Source organism: Lissotriton helveticus, chromosome 10 (genome assembly GCF_964261635.1).
Source record: "Lissotriton helveticus chromosome 10, aLisHel1.1, whole genome shotgun sequence".
In the NCBI taxonomy this organism is placed as follows: domain Eukaryota; kingdom Metazoa; phylum Chordata; class Amphibia; order Caudata; family Salamandridae; genus Lissotriton; species Lissotriton helveticus.
The window spans coordinates 300875045-300893529 of NC_136071.1; the positions used below are offsets into that span (position 1 = coordinate 300875045).

Consider the following 18485-nt stretch of genomic DNA (forward strand, 5'->3'; position numbering starts at 1 on the left):
AGATGATTCGACGGCAGGCATGACCCCCACGCCACCTCCGGATATGGACAAATTTACCCTGTCAGAAGTAGGGGCAGCTATTGCTAGACGTGCTTCAGAAAAGGCTCCTGGGTTGGACAAACTCCCTGGTGACCTATTTAAAAACGAACCCATGATCTGGGCTCCATACCTACAGGTTTTATTCAACGAACTTCTGGGGGGGATGCCGGTGCCTGCTACTTGGCTGGGGGCACAGATTGTCCCTATCTTTAAGAAGGGTTCTTCTCTGCTCCCAGCCAACTACAGGCCTATTAGTCTAATAGACGTCCCCCAAAAGATTTTTGTTAGGTTGATTCTGGACCGTTTACTGGATTGGATGCAAGACCATTCAGTCCTGAGCCCATACCAAGCGGGTTTCAGGAACAAAGTGTCCACCATAGACCAAGTCTTTCGACTTGCTATTATATTTTGGAAAACGGTACAGTTGGAGGGTGGCAGCCTCTATACTGTATTCGTTGACCTACGAGCAGCCTTCGACCTGGTACCTCGTAGGAAACTTTGGTCCGTCTCTCTGGCTTAGGGGTCCCACAACATCTTTTAGCTATGATTATCAGACTACACACTGGTAACTACGCCCAGGTCAGATGTGGTAGGGAGGGGATATTGTCCAACAAGTTCCCCGTTGACAGGGGGGTTAGGCAGGGCTGTGTGCTTGCACCGACCCTGTTCTGCCTTTATGTCAACGGGGTTATTGCGCACCTGAATGGGGTCGAGAACACTGACGCTCCCAAACTTGGAGGCAGCAGGGTGCCCGCAATTATGTTTGCGGATGACACCCTGCTGCTCTCCAAGTCCCCAATGGGGATTCAGCGAGTTCTCAATGGTTTCGAGGCATTTTGTAAAGATCATGGCCTTGAGATCAACGCTTTGAAGACCAAATATATGGTCTTCAACCCCCCAGTCAGAACCCGCCCTAATCCGTACATTGGACCTAACGTACTAGAGAGGGTTCGAACCTTTGAGTATTTAGGAATCACCCTAAACGAAAAAATTTCATGGGCGCACCAAGGGGAGAAATCACAAATAAAGCTGGCCCAAATAGCAGGCGGGATCATCAAATTAGTCTCTAAGAACAAGTCTTCTTTTAAGCGGGTGGGGCCCTCTCTAGAGATCTATAGAGCACAAGCCAGGGGAGCTATTATGTATGGAAGCGAACTCTGGGGCCACACGTGTAATCGTGATCTGGTAGTAATTGAGAATACATTTATCAGACAGCTCCTATCACTTCCTCCAACCACTCCGTTGCTGCCCATTAGACTCGACCTGGCCTTGAGACCTCTTGATGAAGACATGGGCCTGCGCCCCCTATTATTCTGGCGCAGGATTTGGTCTGTACCAGAGCTAGCGAATTATAGGCTAGAATTGCAGGATTGACGAATATGTAGAATATTCCGATTAGAACAATTAGATTTTGGGCATGATCGTGGCTATAATTACCATCTGGAGAATTTGTGGTGATTCCCAATACTGAAACAGTTCAGGCCCTGAGGAAGTCTTTTTGGTATTTTGCCATAGACGAAACACGTGTTGGCTGTGTCGTTAAAGAACCAAACTGTGTATAAACAAGTCTTCTTGAAAGCACAAGACATGAGAATAAAGACTATGGACTAACACTGGATATCATTACTATAAATGGACTGACAACTTGAAATTTGATTATATAACAGAAATAATTTGTAATGCTCAAGGAACCGTCTTTCATCTTTTGACAATTTAACATTTGCATGTTGCAACCGTTACTTAACAACATGGGGCGGTCGTTGTTTGGGTTCCCTTGGATGCAGTTTCTAGATATTTTATCTTTTTGTTTCAGATATCGAAACAGTGACCCGTGCGCAAAGGAACCCTCACTGCCTATCAGTAGAAATTGTCAAAAATGCTAAATTTTTAGCTGCGGCTTTGATCATAGCCAAATGTTCAAAAACACTTAGGGCCTGATTACGATGTTGGTCAGAGGCTTTCCGCCCGACATGGTAGGTTTGAAATCTGACCGCTCTATTATCATGATGGCAGTAGGAGTTTAAACTGGCGGGGTAATCCCTTAAGGACGGCGTTTCCACCTAAGGAATTAGGATGTCGGTTTCCGACAGCCAATCCATGCCGGTCTTTCCGACCATGGATTGGCTGTCGTCAACTCACTTTGGGGACCCCTTTTAGGGCTCCCTCCCCTCCCCCCCGGCCCTCCACATTTGGGCCTGTGGGGCACCTATAGTGCCCCCTAAACATCCGATGCAGGGATGTTTACAAACTTCTATTTTTCAATGGGAGCTTTTACTATGGGAGGTTGTGGCCTGCCGCACAAGCTCCCATTGAAAAATGTAAGTTTGCGACTGCACCATGTGAAGTCGCATCATAAAGGGGTTGTTGGAACCGGCTTCCTATGGTCGGGCAGTTCCTTCCCTGAAACGGTGTCGGTCAGAGGCAACTCCGACCAACATCGTAATTAGGCCCTATATTGGAAGTCTGCAAAAGTGCCGGACTTTTATAAGAGGAAGTCTGAGCCTTGCTGTTCTATGTAGCGATTGACATGTGCAGTGTGATATAGTATGTTTACTACTCTTATCATGGACTTCAATGCTCGTATGCCTCTAGCTTGTGTCACATCTATTGTGTGTATCTCTTTTTGATTTCCTTTTCTCTTCTTTTGAAAAAAAAGTAAAAATACATTTAAAAGAAGACTGCATACCGTGGTAACAGAAGCATTTGACCAGAATGTGCATGGCTCATGAAAACCATTATGAGTTGGTTAGACTCGAAGTCCAGGCCTATACTGCACACATATTGGAGCTGTAAGCAAGTGATACCTTCGGTAAAGAACCATGAAAGAGGCAACTTCCATCTTATGTGTTTCCTTTCGGGTTACCGGTGAATACTGAACAGAGGATTGCACCCCTGGCGGATAAGTGCTGGCAGGTAGGAAGATGCCTGTAAGCATAAACTTGAGAGATTGTCGCATTGGTTTGCAAAGAACCATAGTACAGACGGAGAGATTCTACAAAGGATCAGAAACTCGGTTACGGTTATAATCGTGGCTACTAGTTTAATCCCAAACACAATTAATTTTTAAGTGAACTCTAACAATTTGAAGCTCTAAGGCAGTAATTAAGTGAAGATATGTAGGAGAAGAGTTGGACAAGAAAATGTAACATATGTCAAATGTAAATCCAGTACTTGTGTAGCGCACAAATCACCCCCGACAGGGTCTCAAGGCGCTGGGGGCCGTTGGGAAGATTAAGCGAGCTACTGCTCAGAGTCGCATGGTGCTGGGCAGACCCCTGCCGCCGGAGCTGGGGATTGAACCGTGATCCCATGCGTCCAGCGTCAGTCGCCACAGTCCCCAGCGTCCAGCGTCAGTCGCCCTGGCGCCACACCTCTCCCGTAACAATAATAGTGAATTTAGAAAAAAAGATCAGAAGAAGCTTCCCTTAAAAAGGCTGTAATTTATAGTTTCCAGTGAAAACTCCAGTGCAGGTACCACACCAAAGACCTAGGCCTCTCTTCCCAACCCTACATAATCAATCCTCTCACCTGTTCATACATGTTTTCCTCGCTAATTAAAGTTTGCATCTTTATATATGCGTATTAATGGGTGGGGGTGAATGAGCCGTAGTTTTGATTAAGAGAGAGCAAGGACTATAAGTACCAGAATAGCCAGCAAGGGAACATTTCTGTACTCTTTTATCATGCTCTCACTCTTGAATCTGAAGAGTAAACTAATAAACAGACAAATGTTAGACTATGGATGCATTATGCTCCCTAACACACTTCAAGGAAACAGCTTGTGCAGAACTTCTCGACCACAAGCGGCCTGTTTCCTGGAAGTTACATTAAATGAGTGATATTCAATGAAGATTGTAGAGATAAAAAAACACCGAAGGAAGTCTCCACAGCCGGTTGATAACAACACTTTCTTTGTAGATTTATTAACTATTTCAGTAGTAAAGGCGAGCCCACCAGCAAACATTCAAGCTGTCCTACTCCAACCGCCAACTGCCACAACAGCTGTCGTTCCACAGCCAGAGCATGGAATGCAGCAAGGAGCTGGTATATGCAAACAAGAACTTTCTAAACACAAGTAAGCACATTTGAGGAAAGAAATATCTGAAATATTAAATGCAACTAGTTCAGAAATAAATATATATAAATGTTAAGAATACAACATCTCCCCTAAAAAACCAAACCTAAACGCATCTATTTACATGGAAAATTATTGCAAATATCCAGGTCGCCTTGAGACATGACCACACCTGGTAGTCACACAACCATTATTATTATTTGTAGACTCTTCAATGCCTCGACCTTCACAAGTAATTTGATCCTCCTGAGCAGGCACAGGAAATAAAGTCAAACCAGATGATGCTGGAGATGGATTTGCATTTGATGCCTCCTGTTGTAACTGTAATGGATTTACATTTGATGGCTCATGTTGTAACTCCAATGTAGGACCATCATGTACTGGAACATCGAAAGGAAGCAAACCATATTTACAAGGTACAGACAATTATTTCATCATGACAGGTCTTTGAAAATCCTCAGGAGCACTTACATTTCTCTTAGCCCACCATCGAGCATCCGCCAGTTTGACCAATGAACATGCAAGTCTAAGAACTTTGAATGGACCAGTAAAGTGAACCTCGATGTTATATTTTTTAGGTCTCATATATTTTACCATAACCCAAGTTCCCGTACATAGCATCTTGGAGATCAACTGAGCAAGCCAAATCATGAGATCTCTTCATTTTACTTTGAGAGTCTTCCACCTTGGATTTTAGCTTATCCAACTCCACCCACTCATCCATGTGTCTATAAAATGATTTTTCAACTAAGCAGGTTGGAACCAAACCAGTATGAGGCCTCCTTCAACACAACAAACAAAATGGTGACAAACCGGTAACACTGTGATGAGTGTTATGATATGCCCAAATTTTGCTTCTCACAAACTCCTCCACATTAATGCCACACGTCAAGGGTTTTTGAATACCTTCTTTAAGTATTCTATTATCTCTCCACAGCTCCATTAAATTTGGGACTGTACAGAGCTACAGTATAATGTTTAATTCCCTTTTTTGTCAAAAAGGATTCCATTCTTTCAGACACCAATTAAACACCATTATCAGTAATGAGTTCCAATGGATAACCTTCCAAAACAAGCATTTGCTAAAAAACGCAATGGCCACCTGTGCATTCATTCCACTAACAAAGTCATAATGGACCCATTAGAAAAAATAATCAGTCAGTACAATCAAATAGTTTAACCTGTCCAGTGCAACCTTACTCCATGGACAATCCATCAAAGGAGTAGGTACCAAAGGTGTTTCCTTCAACTTCCAATGTTTGTTAGACAACAAACATTCCTCACAATTATCAACAATTTCTCTACATCTTTGGCCATATACGGCCACCAAAAATAACATAGCAACATCTTCTTTGTGGCTGTGATTTTCAAAAGGCCACTATGCACCAAGCCAACAACTTTAGATCTCAAGTGCTTTGGTGCAACAAATCTCCAAGCACACAATAAAATCCCCGATTCTATTGTAAGCAGAGAAGACACTTGTAGAAACTGTCTAATTCTCCCAGGAAATGGTTAAGTGGAGGCCATCCCTTGTTAACATAATTCACAATCTTTAGCACACGCTGAATCGAGTGTACAAATATAATCAAACAGTCAATTAATGCACATTGATCCAAGTAATTTGCCCGTGCTAGGGATTTTTTTCTTTTCTTTATTCTTTTTGTCTCTTGCTGGACTCTTTTCTTGTTTCTGTAGCCAACACGTGTTTCGTCTTATTAAAGGATTAAGGGACAATACTAAACCCTTTTCGGATACCTGCTTGTCAGGATACAGGCGTTATTGATCGTGTGGAAAAAGAACCTACTTTGGATTCGATTTGTTGTAAAGATAACATGATTACAGCTCTGAAGAAGTTTTAGGGTATGCTCTATAAGACGAAACACGTGTTGGCTACAGAATTAAGAAAAGAGTCCAACAAGAGACGAAAAGAATAAAGAAAATAAAGAATTCAAAGGCAAATTACTTGGCTTAATGTGCATGAATTTACTGTTTGATTTAATTTGTACACTCGATTCAGCACGTGGTAGAGATTTATGTGGACTTGTTTTTTAATATTTTTACAGGCCGCTTTTACTCAGCAGGGAGCAGAGGTTAACACATAAACCTCACTCACTGGATCGTTCATTATCCGCTTGCCTTTTGGCAGATTGTTCCATTAACCCCTCCAGTAATAGTGGATATGCAAGTAGGCGGTGCTCATAGGTTATCCAAGGTTCCATATTGGAGAATTGAAGATCTTTTATCATTATGTCAACCATAAACAGATTGCCATCAGGGTGGTGGAACTGTTAAGAACAGTAGAACTACAATTTCTTTCTCTTGCAGCCTGCACACTACAAAAGAATAAAGCAGAAAGAAATGTGCATTGAACAAGTACCATTATTTTTTATTATTCGACCTCTCTTATAATTCTTGATTTTTACAGTACAAAAATATTTTTCCCCAATGTTTGCCACAAAAGGTGATGCGTTAAACAGTGTGTAAAGTCCTACGGTTGGAGCGGTTTATTTTTTCTCTGCAAGACCACATTATCGTTTTTATGCTGTGTTGGTAAAAGTTTTATATTCCTTTATAAAGCATTGTGGGTGTGGCTTCCTGGCGTCCTTCTGTCTTCTATGCCGAGCTGAACACAGATGGGGGCTTGTTCCTGACAGCAGCGGTGATGACCCCAGGCTTCTTCCTTATGGGATAGTACTTGGCCATGGCTTTGAGATAGTTGTGCTGTCAACAGAAAAGTAAATACTGTCAGTAATGGAAAGCAGACAAGTACCTTCTGCCAGCATCTGATTATAACAATTGAATGGGTTTCCTCAGGTAATTCCTCTCTCATAGCCAACCTATAGCAGATGAAATGTAACTTTAGTTCAGTAGAAAACGTACTTACTTTCGGTAACGCTCTTTCTGAAAAGGACTTTATCTTGCCGCAGATTATTCACCTTTTGAACTGTATCCGGTAACATTTCAGATTATCTTTGTGCTCTGGAAGGTGAGCCAGTACGACTCTGCACTGGTGCCATTCTGCTCCGGAAGTGAAGTACAGAATCTGTATAGGTGTCACTCCTGCTCGCTGACGTCAGTTGCTTTTGAGACTGTCCTTGCCTCCAGACATGGAGCCTCAAAAGAAAACTGGTAGACTAGTGCGCAGATTCCTAGACTTGCAATCTTATTAATGGGTTGAGTCCAATCATAGAATGAGGGGGGGGTGGGAGCATCGATTAGGAATCTGCAGCTAAATAGTCTCTATCAGAAAGAGTTTTATCGATGGTAAGTAACTTCTTCTTCTCAAACAGACCCCAGCCATAGATTCCTCACTTTTTGAATAGATACCAAAGCAGAACCTATTCTAGGTGGGTCTGTTATTGAACTCAAACCAGAAAGTCTTGCAGGCTGCCTAGACAATAGTGCTTCGTGAATATACGGAGAGACGCCCACATAGCTGCCTGGCAGATGTTCAGGACAGGGACTCTATATGCTAACTCAATAGTAGCAGCTTTGGCCCTGGTGGAGTGGGCTCACAGTCCTTCTGAAGGCTGCTTCATTGCCAATGCAGAGCATGACCCAGCACAAGATGGTACACTTTACTCAACCTTGCCTAGCTTTGCTCCAGTGAACGCCCCAAAGAACTGATCGTGCACCCGAAGGTTTTTGGTTCAATTTATTTATAAGCTCACCGTTCTTCTGGGGTCCAAGGATGAAGTCTCTCCTCCTCCTTAGAGGAGTGAAGCGGAGCATAGAATGCCGGCAGGGTGATGGTTTAGCCGAAAAAAATGTTGTCACAATTTTGGGAAGAAAGGAGGCTCTGGTACGCAGAACCAGCTTATCTGAGAAGAAGGTGGTATATGGAGGATGGACACATAACAACGTAAGTTCACTCACCCTCCAAGCCAAGGTGATGGCAACAAGGAACACAGCTTTTAGAGTGAGGAGCCTCAAGGGACAATGGTGCAGAAGCTCGAAGTTCACATCAGATATGTCAATGCCAAACTCAGATCTCACTGGGGCATCACAAAGGGTAAACTGGGAAACAGATACTGTGGTCCTTTCGAAAAAACGCATCTAAACTAGTAATTTAAAATGGGTTGCTCAGATACCCAAAGAAAAGCTGACAGGGCTGAAAAATAACCTTTGACATTGCCCACAGCAACACCTGGTTGGGCAAGACAAAGAACAAAGAGCAGGACATTGGACACTTTGATCTGAAGTGGGTGCCGCACCAAACCACAAATTTGTCCCAACAACAGGCGTACAAGGTCTTTGAACAAAGAATTTTAGCGTGTTCCCTGGGTTTTAATTATTGTTTAGAGACACACTATGTCACTATGTAAATAAACGGAGGTTATCACTCACACATTCACAATCAATTACCCGTATATATAGAGTTAGTATATTGCATCCCATCTAGTATTAGAACCACAAGAGCAAAAAATATTCGGCATAGAACAATTAATACAATTATTAAATCTTTTTTATTTGTTTAAAAAAGGCATAAGTGTTAATACTTAGACGATATGATCATACACATTTCATTGTTTAATACAGTGCCTAATGCTCATTTGTTTCACATTACAGATGTACACAATTTTAATAGGACTAAGTTAAAAACATGTAACAACACAATTCATAAAAATTATAATGATAAAAAACCCTTATTTGGGGTGTCGACGCGTTTCGGTGGATAAGGCACTTGGCCCCACCTTCTTCAGAAAAGGGGGTGGTGATGGACAGAGCATCTGAATTAAGCAGAACACTCATACCCAGTCAAAAGATCAGGGCTTGATCCATCACCGTTTTTTAGCTCACTGCACCATCCCAGTTCAGAACCTGGCTACATGCAAATTAGTCTGTCCCTGGCCCAGTGCATCATGGGAACAGGGCGGACCAAACTACCAAGCCAATTCTTTACTGGAAAGGAAACAAGCTTCCCGTCTTCGGCCCGGCTTGCTTGAATCCTGATGGTGCAGTGAGCAAGGGACTCATGTCTGAGCATACCCTTCCACTCCTATAGTGGCCAAACCGATTCAGAAAAGGGGGTGGTGATGGACAGAGCATCTGAATTAAGCAGAACACTCATACCCAGTCAAAAGATCAGGGCTTGATCCATCACCGTTTTTTAGCTCACTGCACCATCCCAGTTCAGAACCTGGCTACATGCAAATTAGTCTGTCCCTGGCCCAGTGCATCATGGGAACAGGGCGGACCAAACTACCAAGCCAATTCTTTACTGGAAAGGAAACAAGCTTCCTAAAAATTATAATGATAAAAAACCCTTATTTGGGGTGTCGACGCGTTTCGGTGGATAAGGCACTTGGCCCCACCTTCTTCAGGACAATTAACAAAACATGGATCTGTAAATGAAGGAATCCAAAGTAAGAAAACATCCTTATGTACAGTTACACATTGATAATGCATTTACTAGAGTTCTTGCCTTGTTTATTAATGATACATTTTATACTTTACTATTTGCCACTTGTGGTTTTACTAAAGTTATTTAGTGACCACCCTTCTAATGATTCACTTTAATCCTAAATTTATGTAACCAGCCCCTTACACAATCATCCTTCAACCTCTTACACTTCATACCTGAGCATATATAAGTCCGTATTCGTTATTAACTTCGGATACGTTCTTGTTCAAAGGTTTTGACAGGATGCTCTTCCTATAAGTGGTTTAAGTTGACAAAAACCTATGGGTAAATTAATAACTATACTTGTTTTTTTGATGTATGATTGGTGGGAAATAATTTTGCTCAAGACATACCTCTGTTTTTCTTTTAGTGGTATCCTCTCAATTAATGTACTATTCATCAGACTTCATTTAAAGATGAATTCCTTATCGGTCGATTTATTCAATTACGACCTACGGGGAATTATAGATCATTGCTATACAATTGAGCCTTAGTCTACTATAGGATATGCATTTGTGAAAATATTTAATAAAAACACACCTTTGCTTCCTTATATTTTCATCTGGACCGGTGTGCTCTTATTGCTTCATTTTATATTGGAGCGCCGTTTCTGAAATAAGAAATAGGGTCCATTGTGCTCATTTTTATATCCTATCCCTATTTCTGCCAGTATCTAACTTCATTCATGCTGACTCACCTCGTATTATCGTGCTACAAATACACGGATGTCAAAATCCTCATTCCGTTTCTGTGTCTTTATATTATCTGACCAGGTAATCACACGTTTAGAATTATTGGCCTGTTACAAAAATAGACACAGAGCGGCTTTTAGTGTTCTATTGCATTTCTCCTTATATTTGTAACTTTCTTGGTTGCTTTATTTCTCACCTGTTGCAGATAGAAAACAGATACTCGAGTTTGTTGTTCCGTATAACTTCTTAGGTGGGGCTTTTTTCCTTTGCCCTTGCCTTCTCACCTATGGTAGGAAGTAACCATTTTATCACTATTTTTAAACGTTATTTTGATTTAAGACAATATTGTGATTTAACTATTGTCTACCCCTGTTGTTTTGTCTATAGGTGCGTCCTTTAATGTGCATAAACATGTATTTTTCCTTTACTTTTGTTCATGCATCTATAGTTATTTATGTCGAAATTGGGGCACGGTTGCATATGACAAACTAGGGTTACATCAAAGAGGACACCCTTTCTTATTGTATATTATCTGCTTTCTCACCCCCAATGTGCCATCATTAGTCTTGCATTGAATATCCGTTCGTCTCTAATCTTACAACATGTCTCATTATATATTATGGGTACGTTATCTCCCAATTTTGGTGACCAGACGAACATTTAACCTCGGTATGGCCTCAGGATCTCGATGTTTCTCCGCTATATTTAAATCGACATTACACGCAAGACAAGCATTTAACCACGGTATGGCCTCAGGGTCTCGGTGTTTCTCCGCTGTGTTTAAATCGACATTACTCGCATGCGGACTCCCCTTCATTAACTTAGCGTCATGATAAGAGATAAAGCTTCCCTTTATTAGAAGTTAGCTCCCGCTTACCTTGTGATATGTTCGTGTTGTGCTTCCACCAGTCTCTGTGTTCTTAAGGAAAAATGACCGTCCATCGCGTTTATTTTATACTTCCGGGTTAGGTCGCTTTCCATACCGGCACAGGTCCTATTAATCCTTTATACTAAATTAGCCGCCATCTTTAAGTGTAGTCATATAGTTTGTTATTAATGTTTTTTACTGCACTCATCATTTTTAAATTCGTCCTATATTCGTACCGATGAGTTGGCTTCTTTATAAAATATTGTGTTTTTATTAATTAATGAGTAATTTGAATGTATACATATTGTGAGCAGTCAATTCTTTTTCTTACTATTATCTCTATTCCCTTTGTATCCCATCGCAGGCTAGTGGTTCTGTTGACTCAAAAATTATAATCGATTCATAAGCACTCGTATTTAAAACCCCAAAAAAGGTGAATTTTAGTTTTACGAATTTCACATTTTTATAATTCGTTTCTACTGGTCCCATCATATGTGTGAAACACCCTATAAATATTATTGTTTTTAGGGCCCTGCTGTCTGATTATTAGCACACTTGTCCTTTGTCATTATTATGCATCAATCTCATTTTGGCTTCATCTGTACATTCTTTCCCACTCCTCACGATTATTGAGGCCTTCAATGTGAGTTCTGAACATGCACATATAGTACTGCTCGCGCATTTTTCATTTCTTATCAAGATTACCCCCTCTCCTTGATGTGATCACTTTCTCTAAAATACACCAACGAAGGTCATCTATTGTATGATTATATTCTGCCGAATGGTCCGTTAGGGGGGCATTCCTCTTATTCGTCCTGGTCGCGGACCTATGCTCATTCAGTCTAATCCTAATTTCTCTACTCGTTTCCCCTATGTAGCCTAAACCGCATGGGCACATTATTAAGTAAATGACATTTTGAGTCTTACAATTAAACATATTCCTAGCGGTATGTGTATTCTTATTTAACGTGATCTTTTCGCCTGAGATTATCGATTTACAGTTCACACATGTACTGCATGGGTATGTGCCAATTAATTTCTTGTTAGTCATGATGCTAGTTTGAAGGACCTCATTTCTGTCTCTATATGTTCTCACTAGTCTGTTCCTGATTGTTCTATTACGTCCATATGAGAACAATGGTTTCTGAATCCTTACCGAATTGCTCTCTTGGAGATAGTTCCAATTTCTGTTTATAATGTTTTTTACTGTATTACTGATTACTGAGTAATTAGAGACAAATACTATTTTGTCTGCTTTTTCACTTTCTCCAGTCTTTCCTTCAAACAGTGCCTCACGATTATAAAATGTGGCTCTTTTATAAGCTTTCTTTATGATGTTCTTGGGGTACCCCCTGTTGTTCAATTTAGTTTTCAATTTCTCTGCATGGATCTCGAAATCCTTTCTATTCGTACAATTTCTGCGGAGCCGCAAAAATTGGCCGAAAGGTATGTTGTCCTTCTGACATCGTGGGTGGTCACTGTTATAGTGGAGCATCGTGTTGCGATCACTGGGCTTCACGTATAGATCCACTATTAGCTCACCCTCTTTAGTTTTTATAGTGATATCAAGGAAGGCACATTCCTGCTGGCTCATTGTATGAGTAAATTTCAAATTAGGGTCCCCACAATTGAGCCATGCGATGAACTCCAACAGTTCATCTTCTTCGCCATCCCAAATGAAGAATATGTCGTCGATAAATCGCGACCAATTCGTCACGTTATCATAAAATGGTGCTGCTTCATTATATATATGTTTATTTTCAAAAGCGCCAACTTAGAGGCAAGCCAGGCTGGGAGCGCAGGTAGCCCCCATGCTGGTGCCCTTGACCTGACAATATAAATCTTCCTCAAAGAGGAAAATGTTATTCCTCAATATTATGTCCACTAATTCCACTATGAAAGTGGAATGTTCCGTTAAATCTCCATTTTCATCCTTTAGAAGGTTACTGATAGTTTCCACTGTGGCTGCCTGCGGTATATTCGTATATAACGATTCGATGTCTAATGAGACAAGCCACTGTTTTTGGTCATCAAATTTTTTACCTTCCACTTTCTTAATTATTTCAGTTGTATCTTTAATGTATGATTTCTGTTGGGCTACCATGGGTCTTAAGAATTTATCGACATAGATGCTCAGTGGCTCCGTAAGGGAGTTCAAGCTGGAGACTATTGGTCTCATTGGAGGATTCAGAAGACACTTGTGCACTTTAGGGAGCCCATATATGGCAGGAATTACTGGATGGGTATTAAGTAAAAAACCATATTCGTCTGGGCAAATGATCTCATCCTCTTTTGCCATATCCAGAACATTTTTAATATGTCTCTGGAGTGTCCGCCATTCATCCTGTGATGAGGATCTGTAGTGTTCTTTTACTGTTAAAAGGGAGAGCATTTTCTCTCGATAGTTTTCTGTATCCATTAGTACAATGCTACCTCCCTTGTCTCCTGGTTTTATCGTTAAAGTGTCACAAGTTTCCAAGCCATTTAACGCATCCCTGCATTCCTTTGATAGATTGTTGTTATACAGTTTGATCTCCTTTTGCAGTAAGTTATATATGTCTTTCTCAACAGCTGTTTCAAAAAGTTCCAAATTTTTACTAACCATAGCTCGAGCAGGAGTCCAAATGGAGGGTGGTTTTAAGCCTGACTGATTGATCTTTTCCGGTAGTGCTTTATTCTCAAAAAACTTTTTAAGCCTCACCTTCCTAAATAGACTCTTAACATCTTTCAAGATTTCATAAGCATTGGGTTTAGAGATGGGTGCATACCCCAATTCTAAATTTAAAACTTTTTGTTCAGTATCAGTATGCACCTTTTTAGATATATTAATAATTGGTGCCTTTTTATTTATTAACAATCCCATCTTTTCTGACTACGTGTGTTCATGTACGGAGGTCTGGCTTGTGGTGCTTGTCGATGGTAATTGCCCCGACCTCTCCCACGTGGTACATAGTTCCCTCTCTGTTGGTTGTGGCCTAAAAAAGGTCTCTGATCTCTATTTTGTGCTGGGTTCAGTTCTTTCCTATTTCTAGTCTCATTATGTGAGTCTTCTTCAGATTCAGTACTCGCATAGGAGGTGTCTGAGAAACTCACATTTTTCTTTTGTCCCCTTGGACGATAAGGATACCAGTTTTTATTTTGATACTGATTAGTTTCCTGTATCGGTGTGTCATAGTAATCCTTTTTTGTGTACAGATATACTATTCCCGTGCTGTATCTACTAATGTCCCTTTGTAGCTTGTTCGTTTTCTTGCCTATTAGGTAATCTCTATATCCGTTTACATCCTCTGCTATCTCACTTAATTTTTTGTTTGCCTCTTCTAAGGCATTACTGTAACTACTTTTAATTTCGGCTTCCATTTTATCTAGATCTCTTTTTTTTATGATGATATATACCTGTGCCGTCTCTATTATTAAAAGCATCCAGTCCCTGCTGCATCTATTTGCTATAAGGGTCCAGTGTTCAATACATTTTTCATTCTTGACGAATAGGCCTGGTTCGTTCCTTACTTGTAGGCCCACCGGAATTATGCCCTTTCTGCAGTATTTAATTAGAAATTCAGAGTGTAATTCGGTACGTATCACCTTTTTCTTAAGGTTCCAAAAGGTGTTCCATTTCTCAGAGTTACCATCAGAAATGATGGAAGCGCTGGTGCCTTTTGCGCTCCCAATGATTTTCGAGAATTGGTCTTCCGTGAAGCCAAATGTTTTAATGGTGTCCATTTTAATTAGACACTCAATTATGCGCCACTCTCCGGCTCACAAGCCGTACTGTTACTGTTATAAAGAAAAGAGAGTACCCTCTGGACCCAAGGGAACTGGGTAGAGTAAAACAAAGAATTTTAGAGTGTTCCCTGGGTGTTAATTATTGTTTAGAGAGACACTATGTCACTATGTAAATAAACAGAGGTTATCACTCACACATTCACACATAACTTAGTCCTATTAAAATTGTGTAAATCTGTAATGTGAAACAAATGAGCATTAGGCACTGTATTAAACAATGAAACGTGTATGATCATATCGTCTAAGTATAAACACTTATGCCTTTTTTAAACAAATAAAAAAGATTTAATAATTTTATTAATTGTTCTATGCCTAATATTTTTTGCTCTTGTGGTTCTACTACTAGATGGGATGCAATATACTAACTCTATATATACAGGTAATTGATTGTGAATGTGTGAGTGATAACCTCCGTTTATTTACATAGTGACATAGTGTCTCTCTAAACAATAATTAAAACCCAGGGAACACTCTAAAATTCTTTGTTTTACTCTACCCAGTTCCCTTGGGTCCAGAGGGTACTCTCTTTTCTTTATAACAGTAACAGTACGGCTTGTGAGCTGGAGAGTGGCGCATAATTGAGTGTCTAATTAAAATGGACACCATTAAAACATTTGGCTTCACGGAAGACAAATTCTCGAAAATCATTGGGAGCGCAAAAGGCACTAGCGCTTCCATCATTTCTGATGGTAACTCTGAGAAATGGAACACCTTTTGGAACCTTAAGAAAAAGGTGATACGTACCGAATTACACTCTGAATTTCTAATTGAATACTGCAGAAAGGGCATCATTCCGGTGGGCCTACAAGTAAGGAACGAACCAGGCCTATTCGTCAAGAATGAAAAATGTATTGAACACTGGACCCTTGTAGCAAATAGATGCAGCAGGGACTGGATGCTTTTAATAATAGAGACGGCACAGGAATACATCATCATAGAAAAAAGAGATGTAGATAGAATGGAAGCCGAAATTAAAAGTAGTTACAGTAATGCCTTAGAAGAGGCAAAGAAAAAATTAAGTGAGATAGCAGAGGATGTAAACGGATATAGAGATTACCTAATAGGCAAGAAAACGAACAAGCTACAAAGGGACATTAGTAGATACAGCACGGAAATAGTATATCCGTACACAAAAAAGGATTACTATGACACACCGATACAGGAAACTAATCAGTATCAAAATAAAAACTGGTATCCTTATCGTCCAAGGGGACAAAAGAAAAATGTGAGTTTCTCAGACACCTCCTATGCGAGTACTGAATCTGAAGAAGACTCACATAATGAGAATAGAAATAGGAAAGAACCGAACCCAGCACAAAATAGAGATCAGAGACCTTTTTTAGGCCACAATCAACAGAGAGGGAACTATGTACCACGTGGGAGAGGTCGGGGCAATTACCATCGACAAGCACCACAAGCCAGACCTCCGTACATGAACACACGCAGTCCGAAAAGATGGGATTGTTAATAAATGAAAAGGCACCAATTATTAATTTATCTAAAAAGGTGCTTACTGATACTGAACAAAAAGTTTTAAATGTAAGATTAGGATATGCACCCATCTCTAAACCCAATGCTTATGAAACCTTGAAAGATGTTAAGAGTCTATTTAAGAAGGTGAGGCTTAAAAAGTTTTTTGAGAATAAAGCACTACCGGAAAAGATCAATCAGTCAGGCTTAAAACCACCCTCCATTTGGACTCCGGCTCGAGCTATGGTTAGTAAAAATGTGGAACTTTTTGAAACAGCTGTTGAGAAAGACATAGATAACTTACTGCAAAAGGAGATCAAACTGTATAATAACAATCTATCAAAAGAATGCAGGGATGCGTTAAATGGTTTGGAAACTTGTGGCACTATAACGATAAAACCAGGAGACAAGGGAGGTAGCATTGTACTAATGGATACAGAAAACTATCGAGAGAAAATGTTCTCCCTTTTAACAGTAAAAGAACACTACAGATCCTCATCACAGGATGAATGGCGGACACTACAGAGACATATTAAAAATGTTCTGGATATGGCAAAAGAGGATGAGATCATTTGCCCAGACGAATATGGTTTTTTACTTAATACCCATCCAGTAATTCCCGCCATATATGGGCTCCCTAAAGTGCACAAGTGTCTTCTGAATCCTCCAATGAGACCAATAGTCTCCAGCTTGAACTCCCTTACGGAGCCACTGAGCATCTATGTCGATAAATTCTTAAGACCCATGGTAGCCCAACAGAAATCATACATTAAAGATACAACTGAAATAATTAAGAAAGTGGAAGGTAAAAAATTTGATGACCAAAAACAGTGGCGTGTCTCATTAGACAATGAATCGTTATATATGAATATACCGCAGGCAGCCACAGTGGAAACTATCAGTAACCTTCTAAAGGATGAAAATGGAGATTTAACGGAACATTCCACTTTCATAGTGGAATTAGTGGACATAATATTGAGGAATAACATTTTCCTCTTTGAGGAAGATTTATATTGTCAGGTCAAGGGCACCAGCATGGGGGCTACCTGCGCTCCCAGCCTGGCTTGCCTCTAAGTTGGCGCTTTTGAAAATAAACATATATATAATGAAGCAGCACCATTTTATGATAACGTGACGAATTGGTCGCGATTTATCGACGACATATTCTTCATTTGGGATGGCGAAGAAGATGAACTGTTGGAGTTCATCGCATGGCTCAATTGTGGGGACCCTAATTTGAAATTTACTCATACAATGAGCCAGCAGGAATGTGCCTTCCTTGATATCACTATAAAAACTAAAGAGGGTGAGCTAATAGTGGATCTATACGTGAAGCCCAGTGATCGCAACACGAGGCTCCACTATAACAGTGACCACCCACGATGTCAGAAGGACAACATACCTTTCGGCCAATTTTTGCGGCTCCGCAGAAATTGTACGAATAGAAAGGATTTCGAGATCCATGCAGAGAAATTGAAAACTAAATTGAACAACAGGGGGTACCCCAAGAACATCATAAAGAAAGCTTATAAAAGAGCCAAATTGTATAATCGTGAGGCACTGTTTGAAGGAAAGACTGGAGAAAGTGAAAAAGCAGACAAAATAGTATTTGTCTCTAATTACTCAGTAATCAGTAATAAAGTAAAAAACATTATAAACAGAAATTGGAACTATCTCCAAGAGAGCAATTCGGTAAGGATTGAGAAACCATTGTTCTCATATAGACGTAATAGAACAATCAGGAACAGACTAGTGAGAACATATAGAGACAGAAATGAGGTCCTTCAAACTAGCATCATGACTAACAAGAAATTAATTGGCACATACCCATGCAGTACATGTGTGAACTGTAAATCGATAATCTCAGGCGAAAAGATCACGTTAAATAAGAATACACATACTGCTAGGAATATGTTTAATTGTAAGACTCAAAATGTCATTTACTTAATAATGTGCCCATGTGGTTTAGGCTACATAGGGGAAACGAGTAGAGAAATTAGGATTAGACTGAATGAGCATAGGTCCGCGATCAGGACGAATAAGAGGAATGCCCCCCTAACAGACCATTGGGCATAATATAATCATACAATAGATGACCTTCGTTGGTGTATTTTAGAGAAAGTGATCACATCAAGGAGAGGGGGTAATCTT

The 18485-nt window shown here is 40.3% G+C and overlaps 1 protein-coding gene across 3 annotated transcripts in view; it reads right to left on the bottom strand.

Moving 5' to 3' along the window:
• Positions 1-6479: 6479 nt before the first annotated feature.
• The window catches only part of KIF9 (kinesin family member 9), a 691235-nt gene continuing 679229 nt past the window's right edge, over positions 6480-18485 (bottom strand). For all 3 annotated transcript variants that reach the window (XM_078664229.1, XM_078664228.1, XM_078664230.1), the window contains one exon: positions 6480-6835. In XM_078664229.1, the coding sequence (XP_078520355.1) occupies positions 6728-6835 (108 nt within the window). In that variant the 3' untranslated portion in view covers positions 6480-6727. The remainder of the gene's footprint in view (positions 6836-18485) is intronic.